This window comes from Puccinia triticina, chromosome 16A (assembly GCF_026914185.1).
Source record: "Puccinia triticina chromosome 16A, complete sequence".
Lineage (NCBI taxonomy): Eukaryota > Fungi > Basidiomycota > Pucciniomycetes > Pucciniales > Pucciniaceae > Puccinia > Puccinia triticina.
This window is the reverse complement of record NC_070573.1, coordinates 499,572-525,368: the sequence shown is the minus strand read 5'-3', so window position 1 is coordinate 525,368 and position 25,797 is coordinate 499,572. Positions and strand designations below refer to the sequence as shown.

The window sequence follows — 25,797 nt, the reverse complement described above, 5'->3', positions numbered from 1 at the left end:
GCAAGGTACTTTTTTTACAAGGTGGCAATTTGTAAAAAAACACCAAGTAAAATTGCACATTGAAGACTTCAGGTATAATTTTACAAGGTTGCTTTTACATTACAAGGTTTGAATCTAGCCAACACATTGTAAAATTACACATACCCTCCCTTAATGTGTACTTTTACAAAGAAATTTTTTACAGGGCCTTGTACCTTGTAAAAAACACTTTGTAAAATTCAATATCCCCAAATAATACTCAAATCAGGACCCTTTTTCAAAGATGTATTTGAATGGGGAACAATCATGATCTGGACCCTTCTTCAGGGTGTAAATGGGCCAGGCCAACCCAACTTGTAAAATTTTTGGGTTGGGTTTGGGCAGCCTATTTCCTAATCAGGTCAGCCTGCAACCCGACTATGGCGCCTCCAACAGTCAAGTTGGGGATTTTTGGTGCCTAATAGCTTGGGTCAACCCAAGACCCAAATCAATCCAACCCAAAAAAGTCTGACATTGGGTGGGGTTTGGCCAGCATATTTTGAAATCTTCCCCAACCCGCGCTAAATGTTGGGTTGGGTTTGGGTGCTGTTTTTTGACCCAAACCCAACCCGTTTACACCCTGAACCCTGCTGATCATATAAGGTGCTTTTTTTGTTTTGGAAGTTTAATTCTGAGCTTATAGATTATCAGAATCAATGCTGAAACCATTCACAAGAACACCATCCTCCAATATAATAAGGTGGCTTGGGAGTAGGCTTAATAAGAAAAAAAAACAATCTTTGGAACCAGAGAATCTTGTAATTATCCCTGCTATCCACTTCCTAAATTGAATAGTTATGAAGCCAGGAGGGCAACAGGAATCTGCAGAGCACCAGATGGCTAAGGCTGTGGAGAATGATAAAAGCTCTATGCAATGAAAGAAAAAGCTATATCAAATCTGCAAACATGAAACAAGAGCAGATGTGGGAGCAAAGAGGGAGAGCTGGATATTATATAACTGAGGCCCTGTTTGGCTGCTGCGTGATACATCATAAATGGTTGAATTTATGACGCGCAACCCCCGGGGGTTTCAAAGTTTTGGTGGCAACAGGGGGCAAACTTTGGGTTGCGGCGTCATAAATTCAACCATTTATGACATGTAACGCGGCAGCCAAACGGGGCCTGAGAGATTATAAAAAGAAAAATCAATAATTGAGAAGTAGAGAGCTACATAAATAATTACCAACAGCTTAAGAGGAAAAGTGAGGCCATTTTGATTCAGGCAAAATTTTGCAGCTACATCTGCCATAGTACATAGAGTTACCAAGCACTAAAGGTGAGAGGTCCAACCAAACACTGAAGTTGAGAGAAGAAATGATGGATCTGAGCTAGTGGATGCAGAACATTGAAAACTCAAAAGAAAGAAAAAAAGCCACACACTTCAAGCCTCTTTGCAAAATGAAACTCATATATTAATCACATTCAAGTGGCTTGAATTATACTGGAGATTTCAGTCTCTGGCTCAATTCTTCTGCAGAGAATTTAAAAACTGTATTGAATAATTTTTGGAAGCCTTTATTTTTTTTCCCTGGTGAGTGAAAAGCAAGTTGAAATAAATCATTTCTTTCTGGAGATTTTTCAAGCCAGAAATAAAGGTAATGCCAAATTAATCCAGGTACTATTTTAGGAAATAATGCTTTATCTTCTACTTGCTCAGATTTATAATGTGGACTTAGTTTGAAATCTTGAAATTTGCCTATTGCATCCATGAACAACTTTGCTTTCATTTCCACTTTTGCCTCTTCAGTCAGTTCTTGAGCTGTAGATTTGTGTGGAATGATAGTATCTATCATATCTATATGAAATAGACAATACTGAATTAAACGCTTCTCATTTCTATGTTTGTATTTCATGCCATTTTCATCCAAAATTACAATCTGAGTCCTTCTTTCCCAAAACTTGAACCATTCAACCTGACTAGAATTCATTACTCTCAGCATCCTTGCAATTAGAGAATCTGAAAATTTCCTGTTGTAAGAAGCTCTATTGATCTTTTCAGTATGATAGATTGATTGTACTTCATAAAAAGAAAGTAGAACTTCCTCAGCTTTCAAAATTATGTTTTTAGATTTCTTTGGTATCATTGATTCAAACATAGTTTTCAATCTCACTTTGATATATGGACATGTATCTTGAACCTTAATTGCAGCTAGATCAAAATCTAAGCTTTTTATTTTTACTTCTGATCCCAAAAGAATTGGGGGTTTCAATCTTCCATGTTTGCCTGCCCGACTGATTTGATGGGAAGCTTCACTTTTGCTACTGGTAAATAGATTTTTCTCAAAACCACTTCTAGAAATCATTGCAGCATTCTGAGGGTAATAGATTATCTTTCCTGTTGATTCGTTGTGATTTATTGAGCTTTCCATGTATTTGTAATCTGAGTTTGCAATATCAGGTTCGTTTTTAATCTGACTTTTTAGACAAGATTTTAAAGAATTGCTACCCAATTTTTCCTTCTTGCATTTATCCAATGAATCTCTATGTGTGTTGGAAATTGGATTCTTCAATGTTTGGATCAAATTTCTCTTTGATCCAGGCTTTACTTCATGAGAGGGGGAATGTGAACTGTGAATTCTGAAATCCAAGACGTACGTGGGTTCTGTATGTGAGGATTCCCAAGGGTTCCCCAACAAACTTGTTTTTTTTGTGAATAATGGGGTTGAGTGTGCGATATGAAAGCTTCAGAAGATGGGGAACCCTTTGGTGTTCTCATGGTGGAAATTTGAGATGGAAAATAATAATTATCAGCATTTTCAAGAATACCAGAAGATCCACTTTTATATTTCACATCAAGATGATTGATTAGATTCAGCGTCCCACAAGTATTTGGATATGGAGAAGGGGTAGAAGTAGGTAATTGGGCAACTTCATGGCACCAACAACCAATTTCTGTTTGGACATAATCATCTTTTGGGGCATCAAATTTATCATCTGAAATCAAAGTAAGGTGAAAGTCTTGGGCTTCATTGGTAAACTTTCCTAGTGAAGCACTAGTGATTCCAAGAGCTGGTGGGTTTTGATCTGTATTTTTTGGCCATTTATGATTGCTGGCTGGTGGGCCAAGTGACAGGCCTAGTGACAGATTGGGTTTTCCATGTGAGACATTGGATGTTTGGTGCCAAATTGGTTGAATTTGGATGGTTGAATCACTATAATCATGTAAAAGCTCTTGGATTGTATTACAGGCCAGAAAAGCTCCACAAGAAGCAAAGAGGTGGATTTTCTGCATTTTTGCAATCAAATAGTCATAAAAGTGAGTGGATTGAGAGTAATTCTGAACCTTGGGCTAGCTGGCTTGTTTTGATTCTTGATAAATTGGGTTTCAAAATCTGCCAGTGAGCTTTGTTTTGTCACATGTTCCAAAAACTGAATCAGTATGATATCACACTCCAAAAAGTCAGCAAAACTCAAGCAAGCTTGAAGTTGAAAATGAAACATTAAATGGAATTCATTTCCTGATACATTTTATTTTATTTGTTTCTGATTTGTTGAAAACAAAAAAGCTCACATGTCATAAACTATGATTAAAATGCTTAGAAAGATCCTTGTCACAAACGCAAATTCTTAGTCAAAGTTTATTGAATTCACACAATCCTGGACAGCTATAAGATCTAAGTTACAGCTGCATGTGTTCTTTAGCAGAAAATCCAAAAGTCCCTACACACAACAGTGAAACAAATACAATACTTGTATCTGTATCTGCCTGCATTTGTATCTGTTTTGCACCCAATCCTATTGATTTGTATCATATTCAAAGACCAATACTATACACATGTATTCAAACTTTGTTATCTTCTCACAAATACAGCCCAATACAAGATACTGTATTTTTACATTTTTTTATAGTTTTTCTGTCTGCAGTCCACTGTGGCCAAAAAAAAGAAAAGAAAATTTAATCATTTAATGATACAATACTATGGTATTATATCTTCAGGCAGATACAATACATTTGTATTTGTCAACAGATACAGTATACAAATATCTCAAGATGCTGTTTTGTATTATATCTGTTTCACCATTGCTACACGTATCAAAGGTGTTGAGATAGTGTATTAGCATTTCACTATGTTTTATGCTTCTAATCTATGCACCCACAACTCAGCCTATGTTTTGCATGTATATAGTCTAGTTGTTTCCCTCACTGTGATTTCCTCACTGAATGATTATTACACGTTGACTCAATGTGCTGGACCATGTCCATGACATCTTGTCATCTCTCATAGTTCTTGTGTCACCTTTGTTACCCCCAACAAAAGGCCCCTCCACAGTTGCCCAATCAGGGGATTTAACAATAAGGGTACCCAGGAAAGAGTTTGAGTGAACTCAAGTATTCCTTACTTGTGTTGCGCATAAGCTGTTGATCACCTTTAGGCCCTGTTTGGCAGCGTCATATTATGCAGCGTAATAATAGGAAACATGATACATTACATATGGTAAAACATGTCTTTTTAGGATAATCTTTTGAAATTAAACCCTCATAAGGCTTGGCAGTTTACTTCCAAAAGATCAGGCGGAAAAGTGGTGTCTTACACAATGTAGGGGGACATGGCAAGATTATTTATTGCGTAATAATCACGCTGCCAAACAGGGCCTTAAATTTTATGACCCAAGAAATCTGTGTGAGTATTCCTTGTGGGATGGAAACATTCCCAAGCACACTGCTTGCCATGGCTCTCCCATGAGTCAAACCCACCACCATTCTACATGTATGGTATAATGTCTCAATAGTGTAGCAATACATATATCACTACATGTTGCTACATGTATTGGTTTACCACTACACATATTGATTAAATGTTACATCTACCACCAGGAAAAAAAATATAGTCATGTGATGGCAAGTGACATGATACAGCTTTGGTTTCAGCTCCAGAGCTGCTCCAGCGCTAAGTCTGCTCCACCAGCACTTGTAGAGCTTGCAGGACTGCAGCAGAGCACTCAATGTGGCACAGTCAGCTGATCCTAAATTTTTCCCAGGCATCAAAAGCTGAGCAGTAGGCATCGACTGAGCCTGGGCCAAAGGTGAGCATTGACTGAGCCTGGGCCACAGCTGATCATTGGCTATCCCAAGCCTGATACAAAGCCCAGTGTCAGCTGGACCAAGAATATTCCAAATCTGAGCATCAGCTTAGCCAACAATGGTCCAAAGCTGAGCATCATCTTGGAAAAGGCTTGTGCAGAGCTGAGGATCAGCTGGTAAAATAATGTTCCAAAGATTAACACCAGCTGGGCCAAGAATTTTCAAAAGCTGAGAATCAGCTGGGCCAAGAATTTTCCAAAGCTGAGAATCAGCTGAGCCAATACTGGCCCAAAGCTGAGCATTGGCTGAGCCAAGGCTGTTCCAAAGCTGAGAATGAGGTGTTTGGAGACTATTCAAAAGATGAGTATCACCTGAGCCAAGGCTGTTCCGCAGCTGAGCATCAGCTGAGCCAAGGCTGGTCCACAGCTGAGCATCAGCTGAGCCAAGGTTGGTCCACAGCTGAGCATCAGCTGAGCCAAGGCTGGTCCACAGATGGGCATCAGCTGTTACAGGAGTGGTCAGAAACTGAGCATTGGCTGGACCAAGATTGATCCAAAGCTAAAAATCAGCTGAGCCAATAATGGTCCAAAGCTGAGCATTGGCTGAGCCAATGATATTCCTAAGCTGAGTCTAAGCTGAGCCATGACTGAACTAAAGCTGAAAATCAGCTGGGCCAGGACTGGTTCAAAGCTGAGCATGAGCTGGACACCAAAGCTGAGCATGAGCTGGGCACCAAAGCTGAGAATGAGCTGGGAGCCAAAGCTGAGTATCAGCTGACCAGAAATGAGGATTAGTGGTGCCCAGCCAAAACGCAGGATCTCCTGTGGGAATTCTGAAAGGTAAGTAGATGGGGGGGGAGATTTGGTTAGATTGTGGGTAGATGGCGGGTAGCCCGCTGGAGCTGGCATGATGTCACTTGTCATCAAGTGACTGTTTTTCTTCCTGGTATACTGGTCTATTGATACATTTATCTGTGTAGCAATACATGTATTGGCTCAATGATACATATATTGACTACACAATACATGTACCAGTTTCTCCATACATGCATTGAACTATCAATAGCTGACAAGCTGTATTGATTGAGTCTATTGCTCTATCAATACACGCATTGGTATATCAATACATCTATTTTTCTATCAATACACGCATTGATATATCAATATATCTATTTTTCTATCAATACACGTACAGCCATTCTCAAAAAGCTTGTGGGCTCAAGGCCAAAAAAAGAATTTTTCTTTTATTTCAGCCACAGGCCTGTACAGGAAGTCAAAACCCCTTTGGGCGGCTGTTTGGCTTGACAAGGGTGCCATGCTGGCCACAGGGCAGGGGAGGGGCATGCGGGAAAGGGTCTGATCAGTGTAAAATTGCTCCAGGATTCCAATGGTGCAACCCTCAAGGCCCCAAATTTAAAAACAAAGAAAGTAGTGATTTTCTTCTACATCACAGGGCGCCTTTTTGGAAAAGGCTGACATCCTGCGGATGCTTTGGGCTGAAAAGTGTCTGCATGATGTCCGGGGAGCATCCAGCAGATGCCAGGTGCACTGAGCATCACTTGGACGCTTTTGGATGCGTCCAAGTGATGTTCAGCCCTCAAAGACATCATCTGGACATCCTGAGGGTCAACATCCATTGGACACTCTGGCTGGAGTGTCCGCTGGACATCCTGAGAGTCAACATCCATCGGACACTCTGGCTGGAGTGTCCAATGGATGTCAACCCAGTGTGCACTCGATATGAACCGCGTGCGCTGCTGTCAATCACACATGCCTCCTGCCGTAGTGGGGAAGGGCTGCCTCTGCCCGGGACCTGTGATGCTGCAGGTTGGGTGTTCAACACCCAGTCTTGTCAACCTCTGCAGCACCCGGGCCCGATCGCCCCCGGCACCCAATTGCATTGCCTTTGCCCCCCCCCGCCTGTTAGCGCACGCGACCCAGGGCCTGGTGCTCATTGCAGGAGTTTGCAGGCCAGCGCACCTGGACAATTATTTTTCCCATCTGCGGATGGTTTGTGATATCCGGCGGATGATTGGGTTACATCCAGCAGATGCTCCAAGACCATCCGGTGGATACTCAGCTGGGATACATCTGTATCCATCATGAAGAGTAACATCCCGCGGATGCTTCCTGCCCTGCAAGAGCCGGATGTCCAGGGACATCTCCAAAAGGGTGTCCCATGGACATCCGGCACGACCCGTGGTGTAATCACATTACTGTATGCAGCCTTACAGGCTTTGAGGCTGAAAATAGCAGTCCAAAATTTGGGCCTACCCAACCACAAGCTTTTCAGGAATGGGTGTATTTTCCTCTCAATAAATTTATTTTTCTAACAAGATATGTATGGCTTTAATATCAATACATGTATTGCTCTAGCAATTAATGTATTTGCTGGATTTGCAAGCAGTGTCCAACTTGACTGCTGCACCTTGCAGCTTGTGTGCACACTTGGTGGTTGGTTTTTTTTTTGTAGCTTTCTCTCAGAGGATGCTATCAGCCCTACAAGACCACACTTGTCCCCCAGCTGTGAACATAACTCAATGAAAAAGGAATCAAAGTGGCATTCTTGCTGTGCCAATGCGGGGAGGTACCGTGTGAAGTCCCTCCTGAAGGAGGCTCGCCTCGCGAGTTCAGCCTACCCCCCGGGGGCCCGAAGTCTCGAGGGACTTTGCCAAGTTCGTTTCTGGCTTCACGGTTTATATCCAAACGTCTCGAAGCCTCCTCACACGAACTGGGCTAGTACGGGTAAAGCGACATGCTGGGTTTGTGATGCGCAGCACTAATTTGGACTGGTAAGTCAAAGGCATTCAGGGGTTTTTTATCAAGCAAAAAGTGATAACATGTGTAATCTTTAGAAGCTATGATAGAACAACTTGATAAGCATAAGGAAGTTTGTCTTCTGGAGCATCAACATGATGTTCCATGTTTTTTGTTCTTGTTCTTGGCAGCATATGTCTAAGGTTTCGGATCTGGTGTATAGCGGATACAGACAAGTTAATCTATGGTTGCAAGGACAATAAATTGGGATAGCTTAATATGGATGGGCGAGTTCTCATATATACGAAGTTAAGCAGACTTGTTGGTGTGGTTTGGTTGAGTAGAAAAAACGGATGAGATAAGTTGGGTTAAGCGAAAAAGAGAGATGGTATGAAGGTCCGTTAATCGATCAAGGCCTCCGTGGTTCTCTGTCTGCAGCGTTTCAAGAACTTGGCAAGGTCGGTTCCACCGGTGCCCAGGTGAGCCCGTTGAGGCTGCCGTGCCTTCTCGGCCTCCAGCCTCTGTTTCTCGAGCCAGCCGTCCATGAAAGCGCTTCCCTCGGGGGGAGGAACGCGGCTCTGGGAGACGATATAGAGCAGGGCGACCTTGCTGTGGGTGGAGCGGAGGCGGCCGAGGGCGGCGACGCAGTCGTTGTAGCTCGAGCGCAGGTCGGAGGTGGGGGGAGAGGCGAGGGCGAGGGAGCGGACGGAGTGGGTGGGGACGTGGGGCAGGCTGGGGAAGGTGGTGATCTTGGAGGAGTGTTCTTCGAGGCAGGCGGCGAGTTCGGAGAGGAAGCGACGGTGGTGCGAGGGCATGTAGACCGCCATCCGGGCCATGAACGTCTCTTCACCGCTCGGCGTGTCCTGCTTCATCGGGTTCGTCGATGTGCTCTGGGCGGGGTGTGGGCGGTGGTCGACGCCGAGAAAGACGTCGAGGGCATGGATGAGCGTGCTTTGGCCGGCACTGGGGCCGCCGAAGTCGGTGACCAGCCAGCGCGTCTTGTCCTTCGGGTCGACTACCCCCTCCATCTCGCGTGGTCCGCCGTGGAACCAAGGCCGGATCTGCCAGTAAAATACCGAAGGCTCGCAATGGTCTCGCACTCTTTCCACCACTTCCCGCAGACGATCAACCAGGCTCGCAAGGACTAGCAAGCTCGAAGCAATTCGGGTGACCGAGAGCGTGTCGGCCACGATGGCTTCATCGATCGCTAGCTTCATCAAAGAGAGGCTGGTCGGTCCCAAAACCTCGACCAGCACGGATGTCTTGAAGAAGTGTTCTTCCGAAGGGGTGTTGGTGAATGTGGTGACAATCGCGATGTTCCTGCAAAGAGACATAAGAAGTTAGGTAAGACCGCATGATTTCTGTACGTGGTATGGGGGAATTACAAACTCACTCTGGTGTGAATCCCTCCGCTGGATTGATCAGACGCCAGTTATAGAGCACGGTGTCGGCATAAGTAAGCACCGGGGGCATGTCGAGCAGATTGCTCACAGCGCATAAGGGGACGGCAATTGCTTTTGGGATTTTTTCGAGTTGAGTGGACATGGCGGACTCATCGAGGAGTGTGCGGGAATGGACGTAGAAGTGCATGAGGAACGCGAGGACCAAGTGCGCGCGACGGAGGCGGCCGGTGTCGCTCTCCAGCGGGCCGAGATCGATGACCGGGAGCTCGTCTCTGAGCATTTGGCGCCACTGGAACGTGCCCTCGTCGGCTTCGCCGAGCCCGAGCTGGAGCCCTTGGGCGGCATCCAGGGCCTCCTCCCATGGGGACCACGCGCCGTCCAGCCGGCAGACGGGCGGACTGCTCGGAAGGAAGCCCGAGCGAAGACCGATCAAATTGCGATCGCCTTCGACCCGCAGGATGGGCTTTTCCAAGTCCCCATCGCCGTCCAAGGGCTTCAGACGGGCCAAGGGAGTAGCAGCAAACGGGCGGATGGGGCTCGGGTGTGCCGCCTTGAAGTGGTCATCCGAGCTGGTTGCAGATTGGGGGAGGAAGACCGAGTTGGAGACACCCATGTTCGCGGAAAGCTGTCTTTAGTGGAAGTGGGGAGATGGTGGTCGAGAAGCCGAGGCTGAAGGAAAGCAGGCAGGGGGGTTCCCAGTTGTATTTATGGAGGTGGCGAGCAATCTACCCAGGCCAGGGGTTTGTTTGGGAGACGGCCGATGATTTATATACGCTTTGTCCAGCCGAGGTGAGGACGGGCAGGCACAGTGTCAGAGGCTGGGGGTGGGCCATCGACCAGCCGCAAACGGTCAACAGCCCAGTGGAGTGGCCAGTCCGGTTGACGATTTTAGTCTGATTCGAGGCTGCTCAGCTGGGGACCAAAGCAAGGGTATAGCCAAGACTGGGCGCATTTCCTATTCCGTCTGCCGGCCTGCCCCCTCTCCCAATCGATCATACCCGTCCATCCTGGGCACTGCAGCATTGGATCGAACAGCCTCGGCCGGCACTCCGGCATGGGGAGGCTGGGATGTGTTGCTGCCAATCCTGGGCGAGACTGGCTTGCCATCCATCGGTGCGTCGATCTTGCCTTCCGGAACCTGCGCCCTGAAACGAGCAGAAACGCATCGGTGCATGGCAATCGTCCTTTGTCTTTTTCAGAGTGGCCCGCCATGCCAAGAAAACGAAGCCGGTCGGCCGTACTTGCTCTTCATGATCTTCTGCCGGCCCGAGTCCAGGCTCGATGTGGCTCTTGCATGTTAATAAGAAATATGTCATGTCACCTCACGCAGGGCTATCCTGGCCAATTATGGACTCCAGTTGAACTCTTTGAAGGGGGGATACAGCACATGTGAGGACATGGCTCGATTATTGGACCACATCCGCTGCAGAAAATGCCGCCTTTGCTCAAGAGCGTTCTGCTCAATGTTTCGAGATTTACCAGCAGCCATCAGGCCTGAGCCATTGTTGAGGGCTCGTTCGCGTTGATTTCGACCTTGCGCGCCGGCAGGGTGAGTATACGAATGCGACTTTACACGGCGTCCAATCCACCGGTGCTGTTCGCCTCGACGGATCGGACAGCGTGGAGCACTACGTAGGGCGACGGAACCGAACCAGCAGCGGACAGCATCGACCGATTTCACGCCCCCGGAGACGGCACGGACAGGAATCGCCGAGCAAGCATGTTGCCCTCAGGCTGTCCTCGAGAAAGCCGGTTCCAGCCGCCAAGGACCCGATGGGCAGCGACATGATCGATCAGATTCAGAACCAGAGATCATACCTGATCATAAATACTTGTCGAGGCAGACCCGGTTGAGAGGAACCCGGGCCACACAGCCCCGAGTACAAAGTCTTTCACAGCCGTCGAAGCCGGAGTCAAGCACTCTAGAACATCGGTGGGAATTCGGTGCGGCGTCTCAAGCAGTCCGTCTTGAACGTGTTGAGCCTCATCAGGGGTCGCCCCGTTTTCCTCTCAACTTTCGCAGGATAAGAAAACCCGTTTCCCCAGATAAGGCCCGAGGACTCCTCAACCACTTTTCCAATGACTCTTGATACGAACGCCATCCGGGGCCACACTGTAAGGCGAAGTGAAAATCTCGATGACTGTCCACCATTAACATTTAACGCCAGACAATCAAGGTTAACAAACACATCGGGACGGGCCAAAGTCATATATTTGTAACACTCTTGTCCATCCGTGCATCATTCTGAGGATGGTGTCTATTGGAGTCCCGAGCTGTGGAGTATACGAGAGCCGGTCGGCAAAATCACATGATCATTGAGAAAACTTGATACAAGTCACTTTCCTGAGGAATCGCTTCGGATTCACGACAATGAGGCTCAAGTCGCCTGGACGCCGCTCGTCTGCTTCAGATTACTCATGACCGGGGACGTGATCACACCCGCTGGACTTGCCGTCTTCCGGACACTCTACGTGTTCCAGATTCAGCCGAAGGGTTTTACATAATACCTCCGTGGCCTGCACTTCTTGTGCAGCGGGAGGACCAGGGAAGATGGTCAGGAGGAGCAAGGGCCTGCGCCAGAAGCCCGAGGAATCTGTAAATGTGTCACTATTTGTTTCACGAATGGAGCTAATTTAATAAGCTGATGCTCCGGAAGGCCGCGAGCATCAACTTCAGGCTTCCCGGCACACCGGCATTCTCATCTCGTTTTCCTCGTCAGGGTGCAGAGAGTCCCCCGATGCTGAGAAGCGATGGTCGCTGCCCTTCTGAAACTGGCATATGAGCATCTCCAGAAAACGTTGCAAGTGCATATTTTGTGTGCGTGCATTCAAATGATAAAGCTAGGGAATGCTGTGCCGCTGTATGGCGCTGCCTGAAGGGCCATTAGCGTCTGTCCCATCTTCCCGGTGTGTCGCAGCCTTGAACCCTTATGCACTAAAAAAATAACAAAGCTGATGGACTTCTCCGACGCCGAACGGCACTCTCCAGTCTATTCCTCAAGCACGGCTCGTCCGCATTCGAGCCCAGTGGAGCGTCTCCAAGCTTCCCATCCCCTACTCCAAGATCCCATCGGCCAGGCCTGGGATGAGAAAATGAACGGTGTAGAGAACTATCCCGATGAGCCAGAAATCCAAGAGGGAAATGGCTACGCCATCCAATCCATCCGGCCGCCGAACAAATTAGCCGACGCTGAGAGCATCATCTCCTTCAGGGCCGTGTTGATACTCGCCAGCCTGGCTTCCTTGAAGTTCCACCAGCTGTCTGTCTTTAGCACCACCGGCGGACTCAAGCCCAGGGACCGGGCTCTCTGCGTCGGGACGGCAGATCACGGAGGCTCTTTCACAATCGTCACCCTCACTCTTGACCAGCTGGAACTGCAACCCATCGAAACCCTCATCAACCTGATCGCCTCCCAACTCCAAAAACTAGAACCAAGTACTCAGCTTCAGAACACGCCGGAAGCGGCCCTATTGATAGATTTCTCTAGATCGGATGATTGCCCAGGAGCCACCACCAAGTCGCGGGATGATGAAGAATTGACCCGAGGAGCTCAGTTTCACTTGGTCCTCCAAGTGGTGGATGATAGACATCTCAAGCTGGCGAGCCGTCGGAACCCATCCGGAAAGATTCATCCAAACCTCGCCAACTGGTTCCTGCTTCATACCGGCAATTTCCTCGATCAAATAAGCAAGTTATTATCTACCCCAGACAATGGTTCTCCCGCCCAGTACACCAAGGCTCACACGGCACGTCTATGTTCCCTTCCATTGAAGATCTCAGAAGACGAAAGACAAATCATCTTGAAGCTCTCCAGGCCGGCCCTGACCGCCGCCGAAATCAATGCGAGCCGGCCGCCGTTCGTCCAGCACTTCCTGGGCTCGAAATCCCTAGTTGAACTGGTGCTGAGATCGGCGCAGATCAATGAGACACTGGTTGCGCTCCATTGGTTCGAAAGAGCCAATTCTTCTAGTCTATCCTCCGCCGGTCCTGGCCGTGGGGATCAAAACGAGAACTTGGAAATCAATCTAACTTTCAAGCAGTTTGCTCATTATTCGTACCTGTTATCCGAACATCTCCTAAAAATTCTGCGAGAACTTCAACCAGACGAGGAGCCAGCATCTGAGAATCCAACAATTTGTCTGTTGATGAGCAAAAACCCGTGGCTGGTCTTGATCATGTTTGCCGTTTCATTGACTGGTTCGGGCTATCTGAATCTGGAATTATCCACCCCAAAAAACAGGTTGAAAAAAATCTTAGCAAACTCGAAGGTTTCTTTACTGCTGACGTTTGAGAGCTATGATAATCACCAGTTCAATCAGAATAGATACTCTCAGAAAGACAAGACTTTACGGGAGCAATTGAATTTTGAGAATATATTAGACCTATCGACTTACTGTCACGATCTTCAAAGCCGATTCGGATTATGCGGGAAACCGACAAAAGACCAGACACGCGAATTCACAACAAAACGTCCCCTAGAAATTTTAGAGATGTACGAATCAAGGATGAGAGAGATGGAAGAAAGAACACCAATGGCCGGCGGTGGAAAACAGATCGCGTATATCGTCTACACCTCCGGCACCACCGGCGAACCTAAACCCATCAAGATCTCCAACTCGAATCTGCTCCACTTTTTGTTCAACTACGCTTTGAGGTTTCAGCGCAAAAATGACGGCCTGACTCGCGTCTTACAATTCGCTTCGTACGCGTTTGACGTTTCGGTTATTTCTATTTGGGATACATTGGCTGTCAGTCTAAGAAATACAGTCCCAATCTTTTTTTTTTAATCGAGTGATTTGGAAGCTGATTGTTTTTTGTATGTGTTTGTTTCGAAATAATGATAATAGCATGGATCAACGATCTGTATGACATCAGAGGAGAATCTGAAAACAGACCTGATCGGCACGATGATTAGTTTAAGATGTACGGCGGTAGACTTGACGCCGACGGTCCTCAACATTTTACTCGAAGATGAGCTCTTCAAATCCACGGAGAATTTAACGCGAGCAAGGGTAGCTGAGCAGTGGGCAGCGCGGGGGCTTTACTTAAACCACCTCAATACGGGCGCCGAGCCCGTCTCAGCTGACTTACGGCGACAATTCCTCTCCAGAGGCGTCAGTGTGTGCGTTGATTACGGGCCGAGTGAAACGACGGTGGGCGTCATAAGCTCATTGACCCTTGAGTACAGTCCGGAGCTACCCCTTGACGATATCGGACGGCCGACTGGGCTGAATGAGATCTACATCCTTGAGCCTCATCTAGACAAATTGGTTCCCTTGGGTGGGGTCGGTGAGATTTGCGTGGGTGGCGGCCAGGTAGCTGGGGGGTATGCGGACAACGGACTAACGCGTGAGAAATTCGTCGAGGTCAAATTAGACGGGCCCGAGCCCATCCGAGTCTATCGGACCGGCGATCTCGGCAAGTTCCTGCCGAGCGGATCCGAAGGATACGGTAGTATCTGCTGTCTCGGACGTATCGATAGCCAAGTGAAAATCTCTGGTGTGCGGGTCGAGCTCGGAGAGGTCGAGCAACGGTTAAACCAGCTCGCAATCCGGCTGCCCTCCTTGCATGGTCATCGTCTGCGGACCGTTATTTCCAAGTGGAATGGCGACAACACGCGCACGGCGGGGCTAGTCTGCTTCGTTGAGCTCAACCCCCAGCTCTGCAAATCGCTCCGCCAGCAGGGGATATCGCTCACACCTCCCGTCGTCGGTTCAGAGGCCCAGGTGTTGAGCCTGAGTGAACACGAGGAATGGTTCGACAGCTTGGTCCGAGACATCAAGGGGGCTGTCCGGGACGACCTTTCGCATTGCATGATCCCTCGATACTGGCTTCCAATCAATCGGATCCCTGTTAATTATGCCGGCAAGGTTGACCGGAGAATCTTGACTACTTTTCTGGAGAAGCACTTCTGCAGCAAGCTCCCAGAGCTACCACCCGCAGCCGCTCAGGGAGTAGGACCGCTTGGAAGGTTCGAACAGATCGCCTCCGAGGCTTGGAGTGTTGGATTAGGCAACCTAGGCGCGGCCAGTCGGTTCCAAGATACAGACAATTTCGTCAAACTGGGGGGGGACTCAATTGGAATGATGCGAGCGATTGGAATCGTTAGAAAGAACAAGATCGGTGTCCATTTTTCGACTCTAGCTCGTGCCGACAATTTCTTGTATTTCGTCAAGATCCTCCAAGAACATGAGCCAGAATTGAGCAGTGTTGAGCCAAGGGCAAGTAGTTACGCGCCATTTGATCTACTGACGCGTGCAGAAAAAGAGACTGTTTTAGATCACCTGGCCCAAGTCCATTCAATCACAGCGGATGAGGTCGAGGACTGTTATCCCACCTCGCCCACCCAAGCTGGAATCATCAGTGCAAGCCTGGAAGACGAGTACAAGCACGATGAGGAGAAAGTCGGGATCTATTTCTCGCAAGCAGTTTATCGCATAAACCCATCCTTCTCTAGCGAATCAATCGCTCGGAATATGCTCCAACTTGTCTCGAATCATCCTGCGCTGAGGACGATATTTGTTTGGCCAGAATCGCTGGCTGATATCTATCAAGTTGTGTTGGATTATTCCAGTGCAAGAAGTGCTAAGAATGTCGAAATTCTAAGATTAGCGAAAGAAGAAGACTATTGCTCGGAATTGGAGGTGCGTAAAACTCACTTGTTTCATGCATTGCTTGAAATAGCTGGTCACACTGAGGGCTGAAATTCTCATCATAGACTTACTTGAATGAAGACAGAGATCGAAGGAAGTTTGGGTGGGGTAGGCTCAGTGTATCGATGAGGATTTTTGAATGCGAGGACAGCAAACAGAGGAGGCTGGTCTGGTCCTTGCATCATGCTCTCAGCGACGGGTGGACGTTAGAAATATTGATGAGAGAACTGGGTGAATTGTGTCGACGAGAAGCATGCCAGTCGAGCTCGATTGATGTGTCCCCGCCGAGGACTGAAGTTAGGTATAGTGCGTTTGTCGAGGCTTGGAAGACGCGCTCAGAGGTTCATCAACGCGAGATTCATCAGTTCTGGAAAGTCTACCTGGAAGGAGTCCAAAGAAACTCCGCTGGTTCAGCTTTTACGACGACTCAGCACAAATCTACCCGATGGCTTGGTCGGCAGAAGCTAGAAGAGCTCAAGTTGCTCCATGGAATCACGCCTGCGATAGCCATCCGGCTGTCGATTGCGATTGGTTTGTTCAATTCAGGCTTGGCTGGACCAGATGTAGTTTTCGGGATGGTAAGAAGTGGCAGGGAGGTTGACTTGGATGGAGGCCGGCTGGCAGAAGACGTGGTCGGATGTTGCGTGTCAGTCCTGCCGATCCGAACGAGGCTATGGGACGACCGGTTCAGGGCCATGAGCCTGCTGGAAGCGCTGGCCCATGAGAAGGAAGTGGAGGCGGAGATGGGCAAGCATCAGATGATATCCATCGGCGAGCTGGGCCGGTTGGTTGTGGGACATGGGGAATGGCTCGACACGTTGGTGACCATCCAGAGTTGGGACTCGGCTGAGCACCAGAGACCGATCAAGCAGCCGCCGGAGCTGATCAGGATGCCGACGAGGTTCAAGCTGAGCATCGAGGTGAGCCTGGAGGAGGACAGGGATGCGGTCGCCATCGACCTCTTCTACGACAACCGATCGTTCGGCAAGAGCTTCCCGGGCAGTGGACGGGCCGGCCACTCGGCCGACGCGCTGGCCGGGACCCTTTTGGCCGACTTGGTCGCCAGCCTCAACCTAACCCTCTCTGATTCCTATCATCATCAGCCCATACAGTCGATCCTCAATCCATCCCTGTCCACCGAACCACTGTGCTCCACTCGAGGCCAGCTGAAAGATGATTATCAGAGCCTAACCAATAGCAAAACTCTGGCCGACGAGCAACAAATCCAGTCAGCAGATGGCAATCAAATCAGTCATGACCAAGAGACTCGCAAAGTCGCCAAGATGAGAGAAATTTGGATGGATATCTTGGGTTTAACCACGCACAATCCACCTGGATTCAATCAGTCTTTCGAGAATCTGGGTGGCGATTCAGTTGAGTATAGACCTCATCTTGATAACTTTCTTGTGGCCATGACTGACGTGGCACCACACTAACTTACTATTGCTACTATTGGTATTGTGAATTGGTCCGACGTAAGATCTCGATGATGCGGTTGATCAAGAGAATCAAGGACGAGTTTTACCAGGACGCAGATCCGGAGAGTACGAGGGCTTCTATCGACGCTATTACTCCTTGTTGCACCCAAGATGGCAGCCATCCGACGGCAACCCAAAGCAAGATCAGAACTCTCTTTCGGGAGATCAAGAACGGGATCAAATTCATCGACCTGGTCCACTTAGTATGAGCTACTTGTTCCTCACTACCTATACAGCTTTTCTCCCCCGTATAAGACACGTCAGATGCCATCTATTTCGAGTTTACTTTCTGCCAAATAAGTTCAACTTAATCGTATCATTTTTTGCTCAGAGTAGCCTAATTGTTTCCAGTTGAATATTTGCCTGCGGGCTATTCCTCAAATGCATCCATTCAGACTCGCATCTCGATTGTAATGAACGAAAGGCTCCCAAAGCATGACAACAAAACTGAAGCATCAATGTAATTGAGTGGACTCTTCATCATGCACCACATTTCTCTCGATAGGTATAAGCAATTGCAGACGACGGTAGTGTACATTTTTGAAACATGAGCAAACCACAGAGGGAAATGGCAATACAAACGCGGCAACTGAAAAGAATCGGGATTCTCGTCTTTTTGGGCTGGGGGAAGTGAGGGTTAAGCTAAGGTAAAGTCCAGGTACATTTGAACTTTTTGGACATCCAAAAAAACCTTCGAGGTTCCATGTATAAACGTCTGTTGAGACGGAAAATCCATTGAGGGGTCTGAGAGCCGTCGGGGATAGAGAATCTGACCATTTCGGCAAGCAACCTGGCGACGTTATGAGCATCGTCGATCCCAGAATGTTGTTGTCCTTCAAAGTCCAGACCAAAGGCTGCCATGGCATTGAAAAGACTGAGTGAATCCGGCGGCGGAAATGAGCAGATGTTGGGGATGTACGCTTTGAGAAGATAGCGTAGGTCAATCAACGCTATTGGCGATCGGAGATATCTGGGCAGGCAGTTGATATCGATCTTGGCCAGGAAGGTCGACTTGACGAAATGATCCCGAAAGTCCTGATGTACAAACGATTCAAGAAGAAAAACGGAAAAACCCACAGATTGTTCAGATTAAGCAAGTGTGCTTGTACAAAAAAAAAGAGAGTACTGACCCATGGTCCGTCAGTCACCCAAACCGTTTGATTACCCGGGGTGAAGAGTTTGTGAGGCTTAACAAAGCTCTGATCGAAATCACGGAGGACTTGGTCCAGCGTCATCGCTCGATCAACCTCATTCTAAAATCACCAAGATTCAAATAAGAGCCAAAAGGCCAGAAGCAAATAGGAAGAGGTTAAGACGAGCATCAATACAGCTGGGTGGATACTCTCAAGAAATGGCTGGTAAAAGAATTGGCAGCCCGACCTGAGAGATCCCGGTGAGGTCCATACAGAATTGCGAAAGAATGGGTCTCCAGACAGGCCTTACGAAGCGGCGATATCGGCCGGCTTCGTACAGTTCCGAATTGCCGTCCTGATTGGTCCTCCACTGGAGTAAGATGACGGGCCATTCGATGATTTCGTTCGGGTAGAGCCAGGTCAATTGGCTCTTGGTCAGCTGAGTCGGGTTGTCGAGGGTCGGGTCATCGGCGTTGATGCAACTAGATTCGAAGTCGATACACAGGAACGAATGGTACGGCTGGTTCGGGGGTTTCTCCAGTGGCTTCTTCTCAGAGGCTTGGGCTGGGGTCGGCGAGTCTCCTCCAGCGGTCGGGTGACTGTCGAGACAGGTCAAGTTCTGGAAGGATTCCTGGAGCCCATTCACATCGAAAACGACACTCATCATCAGCTTGAGGTTCGAGGGCTCGGTGTCTTGTTCAGTCCAGCTTGACGAGGTTTGCTTGGTGGTTGGATGTCGACATGGCTGCGAGGGAGGGCTGAGTCAGACCCGACCTTAGCCAGGTCCCCTCCTCGGCCTTCAGCGCTGAGAGGTTTTGGCGAGGAGAATTTTGTTTTTGCAATAAACTTCAGAACCATATGAGCTGTCATGGAACGGAGTCAATCGCGGGGAAGGCCTTGGCCACAGCTTCACCCTCATCCATCCTGGCAATAGCCTCCTCCAGAAAAGTGCATCAAAAGTGTTCCATTCGATTTGGTGTGGCAGCCCGGAGCCCAGTGACAGTGTCAAACTCAGGTCAGAAACGACGAACAAAAACAAAAAAACAAAAGTTTATTTACAAAATAAATAAATATTTAAATGAATAAGCATCCGCATTCGGCAAAGTTAGCCCGGATTAGGGCACTTAGTCCACCCCCGCATCCGCATTGGCTCGGATCAACTCGGGATCAACTTGACCCGGAGCTCCGTTTGGAGCTAGTGGGGTCTACATGTAGACCTCACTAGTCCTCAGACTAAACACACAATGAATATTCAACATGCTCATAAGCATGAGCTCTATGTGTTTAGGTGCCAAATACATAACATACAGGCACCTAAACACATAACCTCTGACAGCCTCGGACCCGCTAATCCCCACCCATGCGGGCGGCTGATCGGATTAGCTTATTCCGAGCATAATCCGAGCTAGTTAGTCCAAACTAATGTTGAAGTGTCAATCTAGCACTGCTTAACACATTGTTGCTTACACATCCAATCACCATTGGGGCAACACCACACATCATCATAAGCATACATCTACTGTATTCAACTGCAACATAGCAATGTGTACTTAGCTCAATGGTTAGAGCATCACTCATGAATGTTGAGTATGTGAGTTCGACTCTCACAGTACACGAGGTTGTGGGTTCAACACCCACTTCACTCGGACCTTTCTTTTCACTTGTTCAATAACTAACTTAGCCACCAATGCTGATGCTCTAAATAGTTGGAATTTCTATGTACATATTTAAATCCAAGCTTGACGCAGTCCCTACGACTAACTTAGCTAATTCCCTCCTCCTCGGGGGACTTCGTTAAGTTAGTCCTTCCGAGGAGGTCGCACCGCGCAGGAGGGACTTGCCCGTGAGCGGTGATCTTAATTGGCACAGGAGGAACTCTAGCTTAACAAAGCCTCTAGGGCGGCGAACTCAGTCAGTCCCTCTTCTTGAGGGGCGGGGGCCTGACTTAACTAAGCCTCCCGGGACTGGGGGTGCGGAGCACCCCGATGCAAAGCATCTCCCATTCCCAATGGGAGGCTTATGAGTTATCAGCTTTTTTCCGCGTGAGAGCTTCAGGAAATTTGTGGCTTTTGGCCAACTTTTTGAATCAAAATTACATTACACAGCGCGCACTCATTGTGAGTCAGCAAGCTGAAGTACACGGGATAGCTGAGCATCTCAGCTTCAATGTAGTGTCACTTTTGTGATATCTACACTTGAAGGAGAGTGTTGCCCTTGCTCAGCAGTCAAGGTGGATGGATGATGGAGTTCTGTATTTAAATTGAGTCCAAATGGATCTTCTCGGAATTTGCATATGGTGTTGCAAGCGCGTCTGGGCACATACCCAACTCCCGCTTGGCCGAGTGCCTCCGGAGGTTGGGTATGTGCCCAGCGGGCTTGATCAAGCAGCTTGCGCGGGGGGCAGAGCTTGGTGTTGTATGGTGGGGTGGACAAACTCCACAATTGGAGTATGGGAGTTGGAAGAGGCGGGCAAGTCGGAGCAATACAACCTCAGGGATTCTAGTTACAACAGATTAAGAGTCGAATGCTCTACCAGTACCAACTGAGCTAGCCGGGCTTTTTTTTTTTTTTTGGTTGTACTCATGGTGTGGAGTTTGAGGGGGGATGTTGTACGGTGGGGTGGACAAACTCCACAATTGGAGTATGGGAGTTGGAAGAGGCGGGCAAGTCGGAGCAATACAACCTCAGGGATTCTAGTTACAACACTTGGCACACAGCCAAGTCCCGCTTGGCCGAGATCAAGCTCTGGGCCGATGGCAACACACCGGTCATGAGACGCCAGCCCTCGTCTCTGCCTCAAAAGGCAAGAACAATGTGCCCTCGAGGAGGGGAAACATTCTCCCTTCTTGACATCGGACATCGACAAGGGAGCTTTGCCTTCTCGATGGTCGGTCTGTAGGCTGGTCATCGGGGAGGAAAGACTCCCTTCGCGGTGGGCGATACTTGTATCGATCATCAAGAAGGGAGTCTTCCCTTCTTGATGACCAGTTTGTAGACCGACCATCGAGGAGGGAAACTTCTCTCCTTGATGGCCAGAACAGCGTTTGGCGTGCGTGGCACCCTCGCTTGAAATCGGCCCAGCGGGGCTTTGTGCCAAACCCCGCCCACTTTGCGATATGCCAAGCGGGGGTTGGGAGTGTGCCAGGTGGGCTTGAGGATTGGCCAAGCGGGCTTTAGCGTTGGCCACGCGCACTTGGCCTTTTTTCGGCCAAACTTTGGTGAGTGCCCAGACGGGCTTGCAACACCATACACACTTCTGGCCGAACACAAAACAATCACAAACTTCAAAGGGGGATGGAAGAAGTTTGTGAAGGGGGAAAAAGTGGTGATTGACACCAAAAGAAAGAGAAAAATCAGGCCTTTAATCTGGCACCACAGGCGATAGGAATACACAAGGAGAAGACCCCTGAAAGGGGAGCGGGAAAAAACTCCCACCAAAACACTGAAGGCTCTCAAGCCAAATTCTTGGCTTTACATACCTGCAAGTCCCTCCTTTGGAGGTCGCGCTTTGCGCCAGCCCAGGCTGTACCAGGGCCCTCTGAAACAAGCGACTTGTGATAAGTCAGGCGGGGGTGGGCAGGGGCCCCTCGCGCAAAGCGCGAGCCTCTGAAGGAGGGACTTGGCCCTGGGGGACTAAGCGGCAAAATTTGGCGTGAGTCCTGAGTACAGTTTTCACCCATTTGGCTGGTGTGAAAGCTTGGCACCACTTTTCTATAGCATCCTGGTGGCCAAATGGGCCGCCCAGGTGCCAAATTGAAGGTCTGCATCTGGCCTTCACGACTACATAGGCCACATGTTGATGCCTTGAGTGGCCTTAAAGCTACAAGGATGTAAAGTCATGGAATCATGATTCCAGCATTGATCTTACACCATACTATTGGATAAGTACATGAAAGTTTCAATTTCTTCTAATAAGTACATGAAGTATGTTTATTTATGGTGTTCAAAGTGGGTTTGCATAATTTTATGCATGCATAAATCATAAAATCATAAAATCTTTTTTGCAGGGTATATGACTGTCTGATTATGTAATACAAAAGTTCCTCACCAAAATATTTTTACAATTTTATGATTTATGCATGCATAAAATCATAAAAACATTTTGGTGAGGAAATTTTGTATTACATAATCAGACAGTCATATCCCCTGCAAAAATGATTTTATGATTTTATGATTTATGCATGCATAAATCATAAAATCATAAAAATATTTTGGGGAGTAAATTTTGTATTACATAATCAAACAGACATATCCCCTGCAAAAAATATTTTATGATTTTATGATTTATGCATGTATAAAACTACGCAAACCAACTTTGAACACCATAAATGAACTACATTTGGTATGCAGGCCACACATAAAATGTGTACAGGAGTTGAAAAAAACACACTCTGCTCGCTGGGACAAGCTTGGCATGGTTTTTGAAAGCATGTCCAGCAGCTCTACAAGGGGCTTGATGGATGGTGGATGGCTGGCTGTCTGCGCAAGAAGCTAGGCTTCAAGGCCGTGCCACTCATGAGCCTGCCTGAGTAGTGGTTGATGTATAATAAGGGATCCTTTGAAAATTGGGGGTTGGCCAAGCCTTAGGTGCGTCAGGATTTACGCCAAAGCTTGACGCTTGGGGGCAAGCCTCTCGAGAGTCTCTGTGAGACAGAGACCCTGCGGTGTGGTAGACGGAAAAGTGGAAAAATAAAAAGTTTTTTCTATACTACATATTTACTCACAATACGCCTCAAGATACCATCAAATGGACCCCAGAAATGGATTCTACGGCCAATTTTACCCCTAGTCACAACTGGAAGCGTCACTGGAGCCCCTCTGGATTGGAACCTACACGCCCTTGGAAAATGGACACCCATCACACGTTCAGCATACCCAGTCACCAGCCTGTCACAAGCCTCAAGTCAAGGATCACAGTATTATGCTTATACACATCACAGGATACAAGCATACATCTCCCCATCAGACTATAGTCATCACATAGTATCAAGTACTCTTCTATTTCCATATTATGATGTCATCCCGCACTGATCCTGCAGTTCAGACGTCATTTATGCACCCCCTGCATCCACCTGTCAACTAATGCAGCCTACTGTCACTTTACGCAGCCTTCATGCAGCCCTACTGCATGCTTATGACATCATTCATGTACCCCTGACACATTATGACATCATTTGTATCTACCCAGACCAGCTAAAATCCCTCACACTGTTGTCCAGATCAGCTGAAACCCTAACCCACAAGCCCTCTGGGGCTCCACTTCTGTCTATATAAGGAGCTCTCTCCTCCCCAGTTGTCAGCTCCTCAGTTCATCACTCACCAATCGCAGTCACCCCAATATTCACCCTTACCAATTATAACCCACCCTTATATAAATCATCAGCTCTATACCTTGTCAATCAAACAACTCATCTTGAGCCAACCTACCCTATCACTTCATTAAAACTTGCCAAGCATAGCTTGGTGGGTCTTGTTGACTGATAGCATAGAAGGGCAGAGTTTGCACCTCCATCATCCCCTTCTCCATTCAGCAAAAGGTTCTCAGGAACACTTTTGAGTCTTACAAGGGAGTCCCCAACGTGATAGGATAATCTTGTTCAATTGACGACGTATAGGTTTAACCGAATTCCACATATCCAGAAGAACTCGTCAAGGGATCTTAGCTTCTAACAACAAAAGGAATCAAATTCATCAACAAATCAAGAGCGCTCAACGGCATATTCAGTTATTCTGTTGAAAGACTAGTCAACTATTAGGAACCATCTAAGGAACCAATTACAAACCTCTGAAGAGAACGTATAACCACCGGACCTGAAAGGAGTATTTCGAAGGAAGCAGCTGATTATATACTGGAAGACGGTTTGTCGTACCTAAGGATCCGGATAATTAGATACTGTTAGAAGAAAACTCTGGAGCCCACTCGAAGGAAGCAGCCAATTATATACTGAACGACGGTGTGTAGTACCTAAGGATTCGGATAATTGGATACTGTTTGAAGAACACTCCCAGCACGGTGAAGTTATTTATATCAAATATTGAAAGAATACCCCCAATTTGCCCTGGTAAAGAGACCAGAGACCAGATATTATTGTTTCTTTTTCAGAGCACAGTAACAGGAAGCCAAGGATCAACATAATAGAAAACTAAGAATCAACAAGATGAACATGAATTTACCATTCAGCACACCGGATTTGGAAGATGGATTCGCTCCCTCTACCCCGTTTAGGAACAGACCATTGGCAGGACCCTCAGGATTGTTTTGGACTTCGGAATCTCAGAACCCTCCGCCGCCTCCACGAAAAGAAAAAGGAAAAGAACCGGAAAATAAATTCAGAGATCAAGCTGAAGAAGGGCTGTCTGACTCCGATGAAACTCCACAACACCAGAATATCCCTCCCAGACAAACGACACCACGACAACAGCCGTCAGGGTATGGAATTCATAACACTGAAAATGTCAGAGAACCAATGTATCAGCCTCAATTTCAACAAAAACAACATCAGTCTCAACCTCGACAAGAGCCTATGAGGCCACAACCACGGGTCCCGACTCCACCATTCCAACCTGCGCACCCCTCCAAACCAATCATCATAAAAGATCCAGGGCTCTATTACGAAGGAAGCCAGTTTATGAAATTCCTGACCCGGTTCGAAAGAACAGCATACGCACACGGAGCTTCAGATCATGACAAAGTAGTCCAGATCTTACGATTCATACGGACGGAGGAATTAAAATGCCAACTCGAAGAAATGGACGGATACGATGATTACGACTGGGCAAAACTTCGAGCGGAAATGGTCACAGCTTGGGGAGATTTGGATAACACCGTCATGTATACTGTGGATGATCTAATCAAGGTGGCAAAAATTCAAGCAAAAGAAGGAATTTCAAGTCACCGGGAATACAAAGCGTACCTGGCAAAGTTTACCCCAATCCTCAAATATCTAGTAAAAAATGAACACATCAGTAAAGAAAGCGATGCCGGAATCCTATTTTTAAGTGCATTCTCAGCAGAAAGTCAACGAAGTATCAAGCGCACCCTAGTCAACAAGAATCAACTCCCAAGAGCCAAGGACGGAAGTAACAAGGCACCAAAATGGGAAGACTTAACTAAGGCTGCAGAAACCGAAGTTAGGGTAGATGAAGGCTATAATAGTTTCTCGCATTTCTCCAAATCAAACCGACTAATGCAGAAAGATCTGGATACCAAGAAAGGCAACGGAAGACGACGAGAACAAATGCTGAAAGAAACCCCAAACGACAAAGCTGTGGAACAAAAACTTAACGATTTGCATCAAGAATTGGCAGCTCTCAAGCAACAGATGAAGAGTG

General features: G+C 47.6%; 3 protein-coding genes across 3 annotated transcripts; 1 reads left to right on the top strand and 2 right to left on the bottom strand.

Moving 5' to 3' along the window:
* Positions 1-8,198: 8,198 nt before the first annotated feature.
* On the bottom strand, positions 8,199-9,813 carry PtA15_16A61 (uncharacterized protein; the record flags this gene model as incomplete). The annotated part of the gene is made up of 3 exons (XM_053164138.1): positions 8,199-8,402; positions 8,520-9,117; positions 9,191-9,813. 3 exons carry the CDS (start codon positions 9,811-9,813, stop codon positions 8,199-8,201), a joined length of 1,425 nt encoding a protein of 474 aa, XP_053027710.1.
* Positions 9,814-12,155: 2,342 nt separating this feature from the next.
* Positions 12,156-17,541, top strand: PtA15_16A60 (uncharacterized protein; the record flags this gene model as incomplete). The annotated part of the gene is made up of 4 exons (XM_053164137.1): positions 12,156-13,949; positions 14,049-15,845; positions 15,920-17,227; positions 17,335-17,541. 4 exons carry the CDS (start codon positions 12,156-12,158, stop codon positions 17,539-17,541), a joined length of 5,106 nt encoding a protein of 1,701 aa, XP_053027709.1.
* Positions 17,542-17,974: 433 nt separating this feature from the next.
* PtA15_16A59 (uncharacterized protein) lies at positions 17,975-19,132 on the bottom strand (the record flags this gene model as incomplete). Its single annotated transcript, XM_053164135.1, has 3 exons — positions 17,975-18,367; positions 18,463-18,585; positions 18,713-19,132. The coding sequence occupies 3 exons, from the start codon at positions 19,130-19,132 to the stop codon at positions 17,975-17,977; spliced, it is 936 nt and encodes a 311-aa protein (XP_053027708.1).
* Positions 19,133-25,797: the final 6,665 nt, after the last annotated feature.